Source organism: Sander vitreus, chromosome 5, assembly GCF_031162955.1.
Source record: "Sander vitreus isolate 19-12246 chromosome 5, sanVit1, whole genome shotgun sequence".
Lineage (NCBI taxonomy): Eukaryota > Metazoa > Chordata > Actinopteri > Perciformes > Percidae > Sander > Sander vitreus.
In genome coordinates this window covers 29,504,236-29,522,142 of record NC_135859.1, presented here as the reverse complement: position 1 = coordinate 29,522,142, position 17,907 = coordinate 29,504,236, and the positions used below count along the sequence as shown (strand labels likewise).

Genomic DNA, 17,907 nt, shown 5'->3' with positions numbered 1-17,907 from the left:
ATATAGCACTTTATACAGTTGATCCAAAGTGCTCTACAGCACTGTGAGGAAAACAAAACAGAAGAAAAGACAACACAAAAAGAATAAAAATAAATGAATAAAAAAGACACACATTAATAATACTAATACAATCTACAACATTTAGAATTTAATAGATTTTTCGGGGTTAGCATTAAATGGCTTCTAAACTGGTTGTATGTTAATTAACAAATTGCACACCTTAAATATTGGTTTACAGTATATATACTTTTTTTTTTACTTTTAGGTTTAAAAAAAATGTTTTAATTATTATTTAGTTTTCTTCTTTTCTGTTTTTGTTTTGTGAACATGTATTAATTATTATAACAATAAAGTGTAATATGTGTTTGTTTTAATGTCACCTCATTTAAAAAGGTGGTAGTGGTAGTAGTAGTATTATAAATATAAATACAATAGTTCATAGAAATCATGAGCTCTGAGGTGATCAAAATATATTTTGAAATGGTCATGATTCGGCTTTTGTTGTGATAGGTTAACCGGAAGTCAAAAGTGTTTAGCCGTTAGCTTGTTAGCTCCGTTAAAAGACTTCAGCGCTGCCCTTGACTGACCCACGTGAGTCAGTTTAGCTTCCTATAACCCCATATTGAGCCGGTAGCTAACTAAACTAACTAGCTAAATAAACTCGGCTCGGTTAGGCTCGGCTAGGCTCGGCTAACATGTCCAGTAACAGTAAATATCTGTTGTTTTTACTTCAGCGGTGTGTCGCAGTAAGAAAGGTAACGTTACCGACAGGTATCAAAACAAGATGCAGCAGCGTGTTGTGCGGGTTTCTTCAGCAGCCGACATGGACATCAAGAACACGGGCAGTCTGTCAACTGCAGTCCGCAGTGATAACCAGCCGGTACCGCTTCTGTACCAAGGTTAGTCCCATACAGAGGGCTGGTAACGTTAGTGACTGATTACTGTTAAGTTCGTATATCCTTTTTATGCTGCTTTAACGTTATACTTCTACTAGTAAGTTACTATTTTACTTACTACGCTACAAGTAAAAATTCTGCATTTTGTAAAAGTACAGACTATTATCATCAAAATATACTTAAAGTAACGTTGCCAAAAGTAAAAGTACTCATTAACGTTATGCATTTTAGAATAATATATTATTGTATGATAATGATTCGTTCATGCGTAATGTGTAAGTTACATCTTCATATTGCAGCTAGTAAAGGTGGAGCTGATTTAACTACTACTACTACTACTACTTTTATACACGTTATATACTTTTATTTGTTTAGTATGTATTAATTATCTAACTAGTAACTAATATCAGATAAATGTAGTCAAGTAAAAAGTACAATACTTCCCTCTGAAATGTAGTAGATTGCAAATCTAAAGTAGCATATAATGGAAATACTAAGTTAAGTACAGTACATGAGTAAATGTACTTACTTACTTACTTACTTACTTACTTACTTACTTTCCACCACTGGATTAAATCAGAAAAAAACGGAATAATACTTAACTGTTGATTAAAAAATGGTTCCTTGATCCATTAACGGCAACACTTTTACAGGTGATTCCAGTTAAACAGCCAATGACGTACAATAGAATTTGTGGCTAAATAATCCTATTTTCCATCTTGTCTTCCAGGCAGGAGAACCTTGTGAAGATGATTACCCACCACTGCCGGCCTATCAGTCTGACCCAGAATCAGAGAAGAAGGAGGTATACATCGTGCAGGTGAAAGGTCTCCCCTGGTTGTGCTCGGCTCAGGACCTCCTGCAGTTCTTCCCAGGTGAGAGTTTGGATCTGGGAAAAGTCAGTGAGAGACACCTCACACCTCTAGTTATATTTGCTTATCACATATACATCAGTATTGGGGGTGTGTGTTGGCTCTTTTGTTCATGGCTTTTTTTATGCTTATTTTTCGCAGGTTAAATTTGTGTTTTTATTCAGTTTAAATTTAAGGATTTAGGTTTTATTTTTTAGTGAAGTTTATTGTTCATAATTTGTCACTTTATGTTAATGATTTTGACAGGAAAGCTCATTGTCCAGCTGTTAAAACATAACTCTTTAATCACTAAATCAATGCCAAAACTATGTGTCTTATGTGGAAAGCTTTATTGTGCACTATACTATGAAAGTATTACTAGATTAAAAAGGTGGAAGGAATCCGAGGGCACTCGAGAGAGTAACGTTTAAAAAGCCTTCAACATCTTCTTGGCTATAAAGTCATTCAAACATACCATGCCAAACATTGGCATATTTTAATGATTTTATAGCCAAGAAGATATTAAAGGCTTTTTCATAGCCAAGAAGATATTAAAGGCTTTTTCATAGCCAAGAAGATATTAAAGGCTTTTTTCAACCCTCTCAAGTGCCTCAGATTCCTACAACCTTTTTAAACTAGCAGGATCCCCAAACTGAAGAGCACCAGAAGGACAATTTCTACACACCCGAGCAGCACTCCATGCAGACTGTATTGTGAATATGAAATTATTACGTTTGCTGTCCTGATTGTCCAACCTAAAAAAAAGCAAACAGACAGAAAAACTTAGACAGCTGTCAGTATAAGTAACTAATGATAGCAGTTACATATTAAGATTGTAGATTAAGGTTTAAGATTAAGATTAAGGTATTGTTATTGTGCTTCAGAGTGTAGGATCCGTGACGGGGTAAAGGGGATCCATTTCACCGTGGACAGGCTGGGGAGGTCAGCGGGACAAGCCTTCATCGAGATGGAGCACGAGGAGGACGTCAGCAAAGCTCTGGAGAAGCACCGACACTACCTCGGTCCACGATATGTTGAAGGTTCGTCTCTTTGTCTCCCAAGCTGGTCGAAATCCAGATGCCGATTGGACATATTGACGCGGCATAGCAGGAAAATCCCAGGATTAAATGATGAAATGATGGTTTCATTTTAGCTTCTTGAGTTTCAGGGTCCTGCTTGTTATTCATGCTGACTCACTGTCATACTGTCATTGCTTACTGGGACATTTGAATAAGACAGAGCCATAATTAACATCATCATCATTAACAAAATAATACTGTACTGTAATTAAGGCAAAACATAGCCATTTAAATGATAAAAACAGATGCTCATGTGTGTTTTTGCAGTGTATGAAGTAACGAACAGTGACGCTGAAGCCATCCTGAAGAAAGCCGTCCAGGCTCCAGCTGAAAACGGGGTGGTGCGGCTCAGAGGTCTCCCTTTCTCCTCCACCGAGGCCGACATCGTCCAGTTTTTTTCAGGTGAACTTCTCCCACCTCCACATTTACTGGACACACTGGGTCTATGCCACTGCACTGTGTTCAAAGCCTCAGTGAAATGACCATCTTTTGCTTCCATAATGAAACATATTTGTAAAAGTGAATAATTTGTAGCCTGTATAATTTAAAGTGGAATTTTTTTTGTTTTTGTTTTTTTATCACTCGAAAAATAGGCAGGAGAAGGTTTTTGCCAACTGACAACCAAACACCGGCTCCAATCTAAGATATTGCTACTACAACACACAAATACACAAAGTCCAATGTAGTTTTACATGACTGGAGAGGTTACCTGGTTGCCCTGAACTACATTTGATTGGGTTAAATGAATCTATATGTGCCTGAGTGGAGGATGAGTTTATAAGAAATATTTTACAAAAAGAGAAAGAAAAGGAATTTTGATGGGACACAGGATTCAAAAACAAAAACTTAAAAAAAGAATATTTTTTGTTTAACCTTTTTTTATTTTTTTTTATTTATCCAGGTAAGTCGATTGAGAACAACTTCTCATTTGCAACGACGACCTGTCACATTCACACAGTTACACATTCATACCTGGAAGCTGCCCAGTACAACCACAGTCTGATCTGCTGGCCACTGAGCAGCTCCACTGGAGCGGTTGGGGTTAAGGGCCTTGCTCAAGAGCACCTCAGTGGTGGTAATGAGGGAGGGACAAGCGCTGCTCTTTCACTTTCCCCACCCAGATTTGATCCTGCCGGTCTGGGGATTGAACCGCAGACCTCCCGGTCCCAAGCTCGCTTCTCTAACTGTGTAATGACAAAAGTAAAATTCATTATCTTGTTGTTTATTTCAGGTTTGGATATAGTGGAGAATGGGATCACCGTTGTCACAGACCGAAAAGGCAGAAACTCTGGAGAGGCCTTTGTGCAATTTTCCTCTCAAGAAGCAGCCAATGAAGCTCTGCAGAGAGACAGAAAAGTCATCGGAAATAGGTAGGAGGCTGCACATGCTCACATTAAGGCCTGTACCGACGTTACAATCCTGTGTCAAATGTTAAAGGGGTTATACTCGACATTCAGAACATTAATATAGGAGCAAACAGATATTTGCTATATGTAAAGATATAGGGGAGTAATGGAGAGCGGAGAAGGAAGTCACTCCCTCTGTGTGTGTTGTAATCCACGCTTTTCTGTTCTTTGTTTTGATAGCCGCTACGGCCGCGAAAAAACGTCTGTATTTCACGTAATGGGGAGCGGTCTGTGAGAGTTGTGTTGAGGCAATCCCAGACCGCGTTTTTTTTTCTGTATTTCGAGTACAGCCCCTTTAATCTAAAGTTGATCGTTCAAATACCAACAAATACTTTCTTAAAATGAACTCACTTTGTAGCTTTTAGACATTTTAGAAATCTTATTTTGGACCTCCAAACTTAGTGGTATTTCTTCTGCATCCTGGTTGTCCTGATCTGTTTATGAAATTGTTTTTCCATTTCGGAAAAGTGTCTTTCCATGTTCTTAGTGTTGCTTCCTTTTCTGTGTTGTTTTCTGACTCGATGTCATCGAAAATGAGGGCTGCCCCTCAATGGTCCCTCGAGTATAAATAAAGGTTGAATGAAAATGAACCGTTTTGGTTTCGCAGATACATCGAGGTGTTTCCCAGCAGAAGTGACCAGATTAGTTCTAGTTGGAAGAAGAGGACGAGTTCAACTTCTCATCACACCAGCACAGCACAGTCCGCGAACAGGAGCAATGTCTCTGCCTCACAGACCAGAACTGGTAAGGGGCTTTTAGGGCTCATTACACTGAGTTTTTAGTTTCCCCTCAAATAACACAGCATTTAAAAAAACAATGATCAATTGTTGTACTTTCATTAGAGGGACTTTGGTGCATAATCAGCACCTCCATTTAATCTTTCTCCCCGTTTTTATGTCTCCATGACAGTCGCGGCCGGAGGCATTATGCTTTCAGGTTGTCCATCCGTACATCTGTCTGTCCCATTCTTGTGAACACGATAGAACACCTGACCAAGAACCCCCTTGAAGGAATTGCTTCAAATTTGGCACAAATATCCACTTAGACTCAAGGATGAACCGATTAGATGAGGGATGTCAAACATATGGCCCTTGGGCCAGAACCGGCCCGCCAAAGGGTCCAATTAGGCCCACTGTATGACTTAGCAAAGTGTGAAAATTGCAGTGAGATCTTTATGTAACTAAACGTTTTGCTCTTTGTGCACACATTCTTAGTTTTTGTTTTGTTTATCGTGGTGTAAACTTGCGATTCTGCTCCATAAGAATCCGCTCAGAGCTCGGCCTCGTCGTTTCACTACATCCACATGAGAGGACTTCCTTTCCAGGTGTCCGGAGAAGACATTGTTAAGGTAAAACATCCAAATAATGTTGACAAGTTGAAGCTGGTTGTGTTGTTGCATTAGAGGTCACTAAGTACATCATTTTATGTTGTATGCATTTGTTTTTCTCTTGCAGTTTTTCTCTCCCCTAATTGTGTCGAAGATCCTGATTGAATGCGGTCCTGAAGGGAGGCTGAGCGGAGAAGCCAACGTTTACTTCAGCTGCCACCAAGATGCCTTGACCGCCATGTCCAGAGACAGACAGTACATAGGTGAGACTGATGGAGAGCATTTAAGACGATAGATAGATAGATAGATACATACATACATACAGTAGATAGATAGATAGATAGATAGATAGGTCCTAACTTCTTCGCACATTAATCTATATTTCTTTAATATTCAAATAAGAATTAGATCAGTTGTTTGAGTATAAACTGTTTCTCATGTTTAAATAAAACTGAGTGTGAACTGTCAGATGTTTACTATAATTGTTCAGAATGTATTTATGTAGCCTTTTTCTCTACAACTCTGAATGATCCAAAATTGGATGGCAGTTTGTCTATAGCTGCCACAACAACATGAGGAAAATAAACGGTCAAAACCCAGCGATCATCACTATTAAAACCTAAATATTCTTCACAGGAGTAGTGAAAATCGGATAAGAAGTAAAATCACGTTTGATGTATTTAAATGGTTAAAGCACGTTAAATGCAATGGGATTTAATGTCAGCATAATCCCTTTCTGGTCTGTAATGACATATGTTATATATATTAAATATGTTAAATATGTTAAATATATATATATATAAAAACATCTGCGAGAGCTTAACTGAACTTTTGAACTTTCTCTAATTTGTAGGAGAAAGATACATCGAGTTATTCCTGAACTCTGCCCCAGACTCTGATGGAAGGAGGTGAGAGTTGGAAGCTCAAGCTTCTTGACAGAAAAATACTACATTTTTATATTTCTAATTCACATTTTTTAGGGAAGATATGAACGAGACAGAATTGTACAATTTAGTGGGTGTGCCGGTTTCTCTAAACTGGATCACTGTAACACAGAAGCTGTAATTACAACCCACCAACTGGGAATTTCCAGCTTTTAATGGAACAAAGAATGCCACATACACACAATTACAGTGTTCATTTCCTTTTGTAAAAGTGTATTTTGATATATTTCAATTTTAATTTACTGGTTTTACCTTCTGCAACAAACATTGCTGTTAATTTTTAACCCCAGATGTGATTTAACATGTGGTATTGTCTCCTGCAGGTGAATGCAGACACACAGATGCCAGACACACACATGCACAGGACTATTGTCTTTATTTTCCAGCCTGACTTGGACATCAAATAATAAACATTTCTCGTGTCAAAAGAAAACTGTCTTGTCTCTTTCCAACAAAAGGGAGTTAATTACAGTTTGAGATCAACATAGACTAATTATAATAAAATGTGTATTCTACTGAGTCATTTTTGTAAAGGTTACAAATGTTCAAATATGGCACAAAATGCAGCTTTCTCTTACTTGAGGCCAACAAAGAGAAGAATCCTCTAAATCAGCAGATAATGTGGAGATGAGAGGTAAATAAGAGTCAAGACATTATGTCTCATGTTAAATTTAGAGATTTTTTTCAAATGTTTTGACATGTTAATGACATAAGAAAAGAACTTGTGCTATTTAGATGAGTTGTATTAGATATTGTTGGTGATGATACAGGCTTAATATGCTGTATGTTGAAGGAGGACCTGCTGTGTCTCAAGTTGGGAGTTTCAAAAATTAGAAGAATCAACATTTGAAATTTAGGGGTTGGGGAAAGAAATCAGCATAGTATCGTGATATTTTCTGTGGCAATACTGTATTGATACACAGACACCAAGTATTGATCTATTATATATGCGTTTGTCTGCTTGACAATCCCATTTTGTAGTAATAAAATTAAAGTGAGATGAACAAACAGAGAAATTTATCTTTTTAGATAAAACAGATGTTGACAAAGTTTCCTTTTGGGGACATCATTTGAAATTGGGAAAAATGGTAATAAATTATAAATATTGCAATATATTTAAAATCGTAATAATATTGTATCGAGACATAAGTATCGTGATGATATCGTATCGTGAGGCCTCTGGTGATTCCCACCCCTAATAAATGTAGCTTGAGAGTAAAAATGAAACTAAATTTAAGTAATTCATGTAAATATAAATATTGTAAATGTATGCAAAAGTGTGGACATTTTCACCCAAAACCAGATATTACAGTATCATTTCCATTAAGCTATTAACCAAACTAAAGATTGCATACAGGCTTCACGTCATTGTTTAACATATTTAGCATTTGAGAAACATCTGAACCAAACAGTTTAGCTTTTACATTTAAGTCAATTAAAACGACCATGTACAGAATGATTGTTAGGGTTTACTGACAGATTAGTCCAGCATTGCCAGACCTACCTTCACATTTTTTTTTTACCTGTTACACTCTATTAGCTGACCTTGGAACTAGGGCTGGGCAATATATCGATATTATATTGATATCGTGATATGAGGCTAGATATCGTCTTAGATTTTGGAAATCGTAATATCGTTAATGGCTTAAGTGTTGTCTTTTCCTGGTTTTAAAGGTTCCATGGCATGAACATTTCACTTTATGAGGTTTTTTAACATTACTATGAGTTCCCCCAGCCTGCCTATGGTCCCCCAGTGGCTAGAAATGGCGATAGGTGTAAACCAAGCCCTGGGTATCCTGCTCTGCCTTTGAGAAAATGAAAGCTCAGATGGGCCAATCTGGAATCTCCCCCCTTATGATGTCATAAGGAGGAAGGTTACCTCCCCTTTCTCTGCTTTGCCCGCCCAGAGAATTTGGCCCACCCATGAGAAAGAGAGACATCATGGCTTGAAAACAAGCAAAGCATGACAATTGGTCAAGGCCACACCCCCACCCTCCACCTTGCCCCCCCTCTCTCCTCCTCAATAGCATTTAAAGCTACAGACACAGAAATGGCACATCCTAAGTAAAGCTCATTGTGGAACTGGCTCTAGTGGCTGAAATTCTGCACCAAGGCTGAATTTTGGGAAAGAGACTTCAGATACAGTTTTAGGGGACCACTAAGACCTATATAAAAGAGACTTCAGATACAGTATTAGGGGACCACTAAGGTGTATATAAAAGAGACTTCAGATACAGTTTTAGGGGACCACTAAGGCCTATATAAAAGCATCCAAAAAGCAGCATGTCATAGGACCTTTAAAGGCTGCATTACAGTAAAGTGATGTCATTTTCTGTGTTACTAGACTGTTCTAGCTCTTCTATTATTTTTACCTTTACCCACTTAGTCATTATATCTACATTACTGAAGATTATTTATCTTAAATCTCATTGTGAAGATATTTTGTTAAAGCACCAATTGTCAACCCTACAATAACGCCACAATATCGCCATCGAGCTTTTAGGACAAGAATATCGCGATATCTGATTTTCTCCATATCGCCCAGCCCTACTTATGAGCCAATCCAATCTCTTCAAAAAGCTTCAAATTTAAGATGTTTTGAATTGTCTTTAGTATCATGATGGATTACTTACTTGTTCACCAGTTGTAACAGGAGAATAAAGTGTTTAATTAAAGATATAGTGCGTAGTTTCTGTCGCCCCCATGAGGAATTCTAAGTAATAACAACAAAACTGTCAGCGCGTCCACATGATACAAGCCTTCCGTTAACACCAAGTTATGCTATACATAAACTAGCTTTAAAAGTGAGTGGTGTGTTTCTATGAAATATAAAAAGGTTGCGTTGAATGGTAAAACTAATTACAGGGACACATTTTATGAAGTGCTTTTAAAAAAAAAAAAAAAAAAAAAAAAAAAAGCCTTATTTTAAGCACTTATGTTAATCGCTATCCACTTGTACTGAAGAGTATTTTTTTTATCTGCAAAAATATGTTTCTATATACAAAATAATTCAATACCACCGGTAAAATTAATAAAAGTTTATTGTTGATCTAAGAAGCATTTCCATCTCACGTGTTCGTTAGTTTCAACAAGAATGACTAAACTGGTTTTACTGAGCTTCTAATTATTCTTCATGTAAATCAACAAAACATAAAAACAGCCGATATGCCCACTTCAAACCAGTCAGGCAGAGAGCCATGCATTCTAAAAGTGCAGTAATATTTGAAGACATTCGGAAAAAAGTTTGATTATCCAGAGAAAAGACTAGAATCTAAATACCTATAAAAGCTGGGTTTTCTGATTTTAACGGCTGCACTGTTTGAGATCAAATAGACTCTGATTTGACAAAATATTCCTTGTCAACAGGAGATGATTTTTTTACCCATTTTGTTAATGCCACTTCTAACTTATATAGAACACAACAGCAACAGTAAAGAATGATTTAATAGAGAATATTCATCTTTGTAAACTTAAGGAATAATCTGACATTTTGGGACATACACTTTTTTGCGTTTATTTATTTTGCTGAGCGCAATACCACTCTATATGTCTGTACGATAAATGTGAAGCTGCAGCCAGTTAGCTTAGCATAAAGACTATCTGGCTTATTCAAAAGGTAAAACAATCGACCTAGCAGCACCTCTAAAGCTCAATAATTAACCCAAGAAATAGTACACTTTGTCTGTTTTTGTACAGATTAAACAAGATATGACATGTTAACGAGCGAATAAGTTCCTCTCGTTTCCAGTCTTTGTGCTAAGCTAAGCTAAACAGTTGCTGGCTGTAGCTTGACACTAAACGGACGGACTTGAGAGTGATATCAATCGTCTCATCTAACTTTCCGCAAGACAGAATAAGCGCACTGCCCAAAATGTCGAACAGCAAAATCAACTCTCTTCTACAGTCTCAACACCAAAGCCGGATGATATGTCCATCAAATATTGATATCATGATAAGAGACTAGATGTAGTCTAGCAGTCTAGGATTCTGGTTATTATAACATTGTCATAGAACTTAAATATTAGTATTTTTCTGGTCTTTTTTTTTTTAACTCATTAGACTGAGTTTATTACTTTACTATTATTTTGTCAGCATCAGCCTGAATCATAAAATTCATGCTTCATCTAAGTAAAATGATACATCACATACTGATCTGTATATGATTAACAGCTGTGTTGTAATGGAGCACAGTTGTGGCTTACACAAACAAAAAACAAGTCCAGTTTTTCCTTTTCCCCATCGGTTAAAACTAAATTATATAAAATATATATCGTCAGGTGGCCTTTTAATCAATAATCATTGTGGAAAGTCTGTTTTTTTTTTAATGCATGAGATGATTCAAGTTGTCTTTTTATATCAGTAATCTCCATCCAGGTGCCATTTTACATCTTTTTGAGTGCAGGTTTTCAGAAATACCACAGCAGCTCAACACACACTTTCAGCCAGAAAGGAAGAATTATGGCCAAACCAGTATTTGAAAAATGAAAACCTGAATTCAATCAGCTCTTAGTGGCACATGTTTGGACACTGCTAACTTAATCTGATCTGAATCGGACTCCATCAGACCTTTCATAATGTCTCGAGTCACAAAGTCAAAAAGTGCATTTTTGCAGTGCCAGTTTTACAAATGAATGCCTCTGGTTTCCAGGTGTCTGATCGTCATGTCTTGTAGTAAAATGCAGAGTTGTTTCATGTTGGTGTCGAAGCGTATTGTTGGAGTAACTGAGAGAAGCAGGCGGTACACACAGTCTCTGGGAGAATGGAGGAAGGTAACGGCAGCTCGTTGGACACGCAGCTGTCACAGAAAATGCCGTTGCAGTTCTTACACTGTTTCTAGAGACAGGAAGAAAAAAAAGAAAGGATTAGAACACAGAAAATGAAGGTTGCTTAAATCCAAGGACGCTGGCTGAGTCTTTCCCTCGCAGTCTAATGACATTCTCGAGCAAAATGTGACTCCATTAAGTCTTTCAGTGAAATCATGACCTAAGTTACTCGTCACTTCAACCAATTCAGCAACCAACATTTCAATAACTCTCCCAGCACTTTGGCTGTTTCCCCTGAACTAAAAAGGTCCAATACACAATCTGACATTTTACTTTCATTTTGACAAAGTGAACATTTTTAACTACGGGAAATGTTGACCCGACGATGGCATTAGATGAAAGGGGGAGGGGAGGGGATCACCAAAGATGAAATGAAGATTTCATCCTGAAGACGACAAGAACGTCTGCCCTAAATTGCATGGCAATCCATCCAACAGTTGTTGAGACAATCCAGTTCGGACCAAAGTGGTGGAGTGACTAATAAAAATTGATTTAACAGTCCATCATGGAGGAGTGCAATGTCACCAAACCAAACATACTTTATCTAAAAATCTCATTTTAAACATTTCATTTGATCATTGGTTGTCAGTTCCTTTAAAAACATGCAAAGACTGGGCCGCTAGAAGCTTTTATAAACAAGAAGTTTAGAATTATCTTCCATCCTCATACCTTCGTCTTCAGGAGGGAGTTGTCCTGCTCACACATCGTACAGATGGAAGGCTGACTGATCTCCATGGAGGACTCGTCCTGCAGAAAATCAATTTCATAATATGACGTTAATTATATTATGGGATTTTCGTAATATCCAATATTCAACACTAGTACTACAATGCTAGTTGACTGTTAGAGCTGTTACTTCAGTTTTTGTTTTCATCTTTATAGTACAAACTTAACTGCATTAAAGGTGCTGCAGGTAGGATTGGGAAGATCCAGGACTTAGCCAAAACATTTGAACATCGACAACTTCTCAGTCCCTTCCCCCTTTCCACTAAAGCCCAAAACTCCTAAGCCCCTCCCCCCTACAAGGGAGAGATGTGCACGATAGAGTGCGTGTGAAGAGGAGGGGGGAAGGGGAGGAAACCTATCTGCAGCTCGTGCGCGGGGAAGGGGGAGGGGAGGACGCTATGAAATGCGTGTGCATGAGCAGTAATTGACACGCAGTTAGACACCCCCCCCCGGCCCTGATTGGTGCATCTGAACAGGGAGCGGTGGATTTTTGCAAATCGCACTACAGGCTGTAGGTGCTGCCAGAAGAGCTGGATTTGTTTTTGTTTTTTTAAATGACCTGCTTCATGTAGTTGTACTGGAACATAGGGTCAGTTTCAGCAAATATGACAGAAAGTTAGTTTTATAAGGCTTACCTACTGCACTTTTAATGACAATGATATAAGTGAAAAGATTATTTTTTTCAATACTTGGATAATAATTACTTGGATTGAAAGTGTTTGTTCTTACATAATTTCCTTTTTATTTTTTTTTATTTTACTGCAATAAAACCCCAATCATAAACAGATCTATGTTAAGATAATGAAACATTTTCTTTAGTGCATCTTAGAGCTCACCTGTTCGTCCTCATGGTGTGACCGTGAGGACCTTAAAAAGGAGGAGATAAATAATAAGAAATAACATTTCCTCAAATAATTATATTTTTTCTAAAAGCTGTCATTCTTAAAACTACTTACAAGCTGGAGCTCAGACTTGTTTGGTCCTCCGCTGCTGTGTGTAACTGGTCAGTCTCCCTTTTGACTGATGGGGATTCTGGGGGACGCTGTTGGTCACACACACACACACACACACATTATACAAGGACAAAGTAGACAGATGTATCAAGGCTTTAACTTCACCTTTGATTTTGTACATTCATGACCACAGGTTTACTTTTGGTATGTTCTGCGGGAGTCTCCTCTCCTTCCGAAGAGTACTGGAGTGCACGGACGCAGCGTCGAGATGATGCTCACTCCTTCGCTCTCGCTCTTTTCTCAGCTCCAGCTCCAGATTAGACCTGAAACAAGACAAACACAATGCAGTGAACACAAGTTGAAAGAAAAAACAAAAAGGCAGAATTCAAATGATCTGACAAATAATAAATACAGAAAAACTAAAATGTATGCCACATGCAGCAGGATTTATAATTACCATAAACAAACAATACCATCACTTATAAAGTTTACCTTCCCATTACCATTCCCTCAGACATTACCTGTGTTTCCTCAGCTGCTCTACCTCCACCTGCAGACTCTCGATTTTGTCCCCAAACTCCTGTTTGAAGAGTCGGTTGGCCTCCAAAGCCAAATCCCTCTGTCCCTCAGCCTGTTTGCATCTGGTTAGGGGAGGGGGTGTTACATAAACGTATGGTAAAATGAAATTTGACGAAAAGAAACATGGTTGGAAATTAAACGTTAAAAAAAAACAAAAAAAAACAAAACAAAAAAAACACAAACAATGAAGAGTTGACTGGGGACTGAAAACCCAAAGAGGACAACAGGGAAACTTTAGCCAAAAAAGATGAAGCAGGCGGTTTGTTTATTGTTTTATTAGCCTAATGATTACTACAGTTTACACCAATGTTATGTTTACATACAGTTCAAAATGTATAAATTAATTTTGCCCTTTTCTTCTTACTTTATCTTGCTCCTGTCCTGGCCTTCTACACTTGAACGTGGATCACCAAATGACAACATTGGATATCAGCCCCTAAACATCAGTTCACTCTGTGGTAGTGGTCTTATTCTTTGGAATAACATTACAGCAAGTCCACCACCTCCCTAATATCCAGGACGTGTTCGTCAGCACATTAAATTGTCAGTCCGTCAAATCTTAAAACTGTGTTCACAGTGGACTTTCAGACACCATGCCATCTTCTCGTCTTACCTTTGCCAAAAAAGCATTAATGCGGTATTTTTTTTAAGGAATGCCTTCCAAATGAAAGTATAAATCTGATGTCTGTCAGAGAACACAAGGATTAAGGGCTGCTAAAAGGATCCATTCAGTCCACACTACTCAAAGCTGATGCTGGAGAGCCGCTGCAGGAGGTTGTGGTAAAACGGGTTTTTATTTTCAACAACAAAAGGAGCATCGTACAGAAAAGATAACATCCTAGTTTGGTTACTTCTATATTAGGCGGGGTTGTATGTTTGTATTCGGTTATGAAAGCGGGGTGCTACTACTACTGCTGCAGCTGCAGCAGCTTCCCTGCTGCTGAGTTCAGGTTTCTGGCCTGCTTCACCACATGCTTCTCACTGATTGAAGGATTAAAACAAGTAATGGTAATGAAAAACAATGAAAGTGGAAGGGAGAAAAATGACAAAACAGGACAATAAGATGTTTTTTTTGTAGGCAAGTCATTCAGTGAGGAAAAACTATCTACTGTAATAATAACTATTGAGAATACCAATCGTGGCTGTCCTCACCTGGTCTCCATCTGTTTTACGGTCCCTGTCATCTGGTTGATTTTCTCCTCCAGGCGAGCGATGGCTTCACTCTTCTGTTTAGAGCCGGCGTCTGCACTCTGAAAAGGATGAGCCATGTTAGACAACTGGAATCAATGACTCGGTACATGTTGTCTGTCTTGTAAAAAAGATTAAACTGGAGTTTGGTGCTTCTTTTTTCAGTGATGTGTCTGCAAATGCATTCACTTTTATTGAGTTTGAATTCAGTTTGGTTTGGTTTTAGACTTTAACTACAACAACGCTGTGAAGTGGGCGCTGCTGGTTCTGGAAGTTATTATACAAACGTATATTATACTATATTATATTTCCCTGTAGACAATGTTAGATGACTGACAGTTAGAGCACTTTAACGTCTTGAATAAAAACTTGAATAAAACTTGAATAAAAAAGTATGTTGGGGTGTATCTGGTTTTTCGGGGCGAGCTCTAGCTCACCTGGTAGAGCGTGCGCCCCATGTAGGCTCAGTCCGTGGCAGGGAGGTGTGTTCAGGTGAATTCTTGGCGGATTGCTATCTTGAGGCAGCGGGAAGTGATCGCGCCATTGACCAACAAAAACCTGGTCTAAAGTCAATAGCGCAGCATTTCATTGTTATTTTAACAGCAAATTAGTAAAATGCGCCTAGGCTTGTGCAGAGCGCGCGCACACTATGCTTGTTATGGCAGTTACACACTGGGCCGATAATCGGCCGTTGGACAGTCTGGCGAGGTCAGTGACTCGAGTCTGTTTGTTGTGTGTTCCGTGCCGTCGTCCGTTGGAGGAGCTGTCTGCCTTCATTTTGGCCGACCTGACATGCTCAGTCGGAGACAGGGCGGTCGGGACTCACCCGGAAATGGCAAGCGGGATGTGCGTGACTAATCCTCTCAAAATCTGACGAAAATCTTTTAAACTGACCTTTGTCAATCTGAAATGAAGACAGATTCAACAACTGCATGGCCTAATTCTTGCTTAAAATGTTTTCAGAAACACGTTTCAACTATTTTAGTACAATATGAGATTGTGTTCTGAAAGAGTCACCAGTAATGGCGGGTTGAAAAATCCCAAATCCGGAAGCAGTAGCCAAACCTATGTAACGCGTTCATCCAATCAGCTGCCGGTTTTCATTTTTTGGGCGACAATACAGATTAGCGTCACCTGCTGTTATGGAGACATATTATGTCTCGGTGCTTTGGTGTGTTCTGAGGCACTTTTTTGACCAACTCGGGGAGACTGATCAGTCCAACTGCCTTTTCTGCCGACGGTCGGCCGTCTGGTTGGTGTGTAACTGCCTTAACACACACACACACACACACACACACGCGCACGCACACACGCACGCGCGCACACACACACATACACACACACACGCAGCAGCACACAAACCAAAAGATTACAAATACAAATATTACGGTGCAAATCCGCCATCAAAATAACAATGCGCCAAGGTCCAAACGCGCCTGGCTTTTATAGGGAATGGGAGATGACACGCCCAAAACACACCTATGAATTAATGAAGACACTAAGTACAACCCTTTTGAACCATGCGCCCTACGCACGGACCCTTTTTTCCCGCCGTCAAACTAGCAAAAGTGGATTTGGACACGCCCTAAACGCACCTGCGCTTCACACCGTGCTCTTAGATCGTTAAATTAGGGCACTAAGGATCCCAAATGCAGCCTTACCTGTGACTTGTGGCTAAGCTGTTGGTTGATGACACGGAGGTCTTCCAGCTGCTGTCGGAGCTCCACCAGAGCGTCCTGCTTCTCACAGATGTCTTTCTCCAGCATCTTCATGGACAGCTCCATCTCCTGCTTCATTCCAATCTGCACCTCCAACTCCTTCTCCACATCCTGCACAGAGATCAGCTCCAACTTCAGATACACTCTTCACAACCGAAGGCCAATATTGTTTCCTGGGATTCTACCTTTATAATTTAAGCACACACGAATTGTGATAACATCTCTGAGAATTTCATGACACTATACACATCTAAACATAAGAGACTAAGAGCATTAAGAGCTGAAACGCACCAATCGCAGCAAAGTTTCCTCTTTGAGCTGCTTGCGTGTTTCACCCAGTGCTTGTCCGTTTGCTGCCGAGTCGCTTCTTGATGGCTGAAAAACAGTAAAACAAACAAGATTTTTTTTTTATTTTCATCGCAAATACTGTATATTTTACAAATATTTAACTTGAAAGCCAACCATGAGTTGCCTTTGAGAATAGATAAATCATAAAAATCCAGGGAAGGTTAAAGATCTAGGGCAACTGGACTTACTTAAAGTGCTCATATTATGCTCATTTTCAGGTTCATAATTGTATTTAGAGGTTGTACCATAATAGGTATACATGGTTTAATTTTCAAAAAACACCCTGGGGGAATGACATGCAGCAAAGGGCCGCAGGTCAGAGTCGAACCCAGGCCCGCTACGTTGAGGAGTAAACCTCTATATATGGGCGCCCGCTCTACCAACTGAGCTATCTGGGCGCCCAAAACACCATATGTTTGTTGTACTGCACATTGCTGCAGCTCCTCTTTTCACCCTGTGTGTTGAGCTCTCTGTTTTAGCTACAGAGCGAGACATCTCACTTCTGTTCCATCCTTGTTGGGAGCAAGGGGGTAAGCTTCGCTTCAGAACGCGAACCTCCTATGGCGCCATTTTGATGCTACCAAATGATCACCCGACGTTAGCATTCCATTGACTACCATTCATTTTGACGTCACTTTGACAGCGAATAACTTTACATCTGAAGCGTTTAAAGACTTTTTTTGTCCATTGCTTATTTCTAAAGAAACACGACAATGTATAAAAGGCTCCATTACCTTGTACCTCACGTTATGGCTTCGTAGCAGGCGTTTTTATACGATTGTGTCATAACCACGCGACTTACTGTCGTACAGTAGAGGAATTACCGTATAGAACAGGAGAAGCTAGCAGGCAGTTTTGACTTACATTAGTTGTTTAATTTTAATTACTAATGTTAACTAGCGTTTTAGTTAGTAATAATTAGCCTGTGCCTATTTTATCTCCTTACATACACCTACGCTCTCCGTCTCTACAAGATTGGGAATGATTGAGATTTCTCTTGGCACAGCTACCAGAAGACTTACAACTTTCAGACACGTTGCTCACGTCACATTTACGTCGTCTCTCTCAG

General features: G+C 39.0%; 2 protein-coding genes across 4 annotated transcripts in view; one reads left to right on the top strand and one right to left on the bottom strand.

Annotated features, from left to right (window-relative positions):
- Nucleotides 1-551: 551 nt before the first annotated feature.
- grsf1 (G-rich RNA sequence binding factor 1) lies at nucleotides 552-7,022 on the top strand. Its single transcript, XM_078251411.1, has 10 exons — nucleotides 552-899; nucleotides 1,627-1,771; nucleotides 2,632-2,787; nucleotides 3,094-3,228; nucleotides 4,058-4,196; nucleotides 4,840-4,976; nucleotides 5,495-5,580; nucleotides 5,687-5,822; nucleotides 6,413-6,467; nucleotides 6,827-7,022. The coding sequence occupies exons 1-10, from the start codon at nucleotides 696-698 to the stop codon at nucleotides 6,828-6,830; spliced, it is 1,197 nt and encodes a 398-aa protein (XP_078107537.1). The 5' UTR covers nucleotides 552-695; the 3' UTR covers nucleotides 6,831-7,022.
- A 2,504-nt stretch (nucleotides 7,023-9,526) lies between these two features.
- Nucleotides 9,527-17,907, bottom strand: part of rufy3 (RUN and FYVE domain containing 3) — a 24,391-nt gene continuing 16,010 nt past the window's right edge. For 2 of the 3 annotated variants that reach the window (XM_078251408.1, XM_078251409.1), the window contains exons 10-18: nucleotides 16,782-16,865; nucleotides 16,434-16,601; nucleotides 14,737-14,834; nucleotides 13,527-13,646; nucleotides 13,205-13,328; nucleotides 13,009-13,094; nucleotides 12,889-12,919; nucleotides 11,996-12,073; nucleotides 9,527-11,336 (exon numbers count right to left, since the gene is read on the bottom strand). In XM_078251408.1, coding sequence (XP_078107534.1) covers nucleotides 11,193-11,336; nucleotides 11,996-12,073; nucleotides 12,889-12,919; nucleotides 13,009-13,094; nucleotides 13,205-13,328; nucleotides 13,527-13,646; nucleotides 14,737-14,834; nucleotides 16,434-16,601; nucleotides 16,782-16,865 — 933 coding nt within the window. In that variant the 3' untranslated portion in view covers nucleotides 9,527-11,192. Of the gene's footprint in view, nucleotides 11,337-11,995; nucleotides 12,074-12,888; nucleotides 12,920-13,008; nucleotides 13,095-13,204; nucleotides 13,329-13,526; nucleotides 13,647-13,820; nucleotides 14,566-14,736; nucleotides 14,835-16,433; nucleotides 16,602-16,781; nucleotides 16,866-17,907 lie in introns of those variants that run through there. The other variant, XM_078251410.1, reaches the window with a different exon arrangement.

Coding starts and splice junctions, on each gene's coding strand:
- grsf1 (XM_078251411.1), top strand. CDS start 696: ATGTCCAGTAACAGTAAATATCTGTTGTTTTTACTTCAGCGGTGTGTC. Junction 1,772..2,631: donor CCTCCTGCAGTTCTTCCCAG/GTGAGAGTTTGG, acceptor ATTGTGCTTCAG/AGTGTAGGATCCGTGACGGG. Junction 5,581..5,686: donor CCGGAGAAGACATTGTTAAG/GTAAAACATCCA, acceptor TTTCTCTTGCAG/TTTTTCTCTCCCCTAATTGT.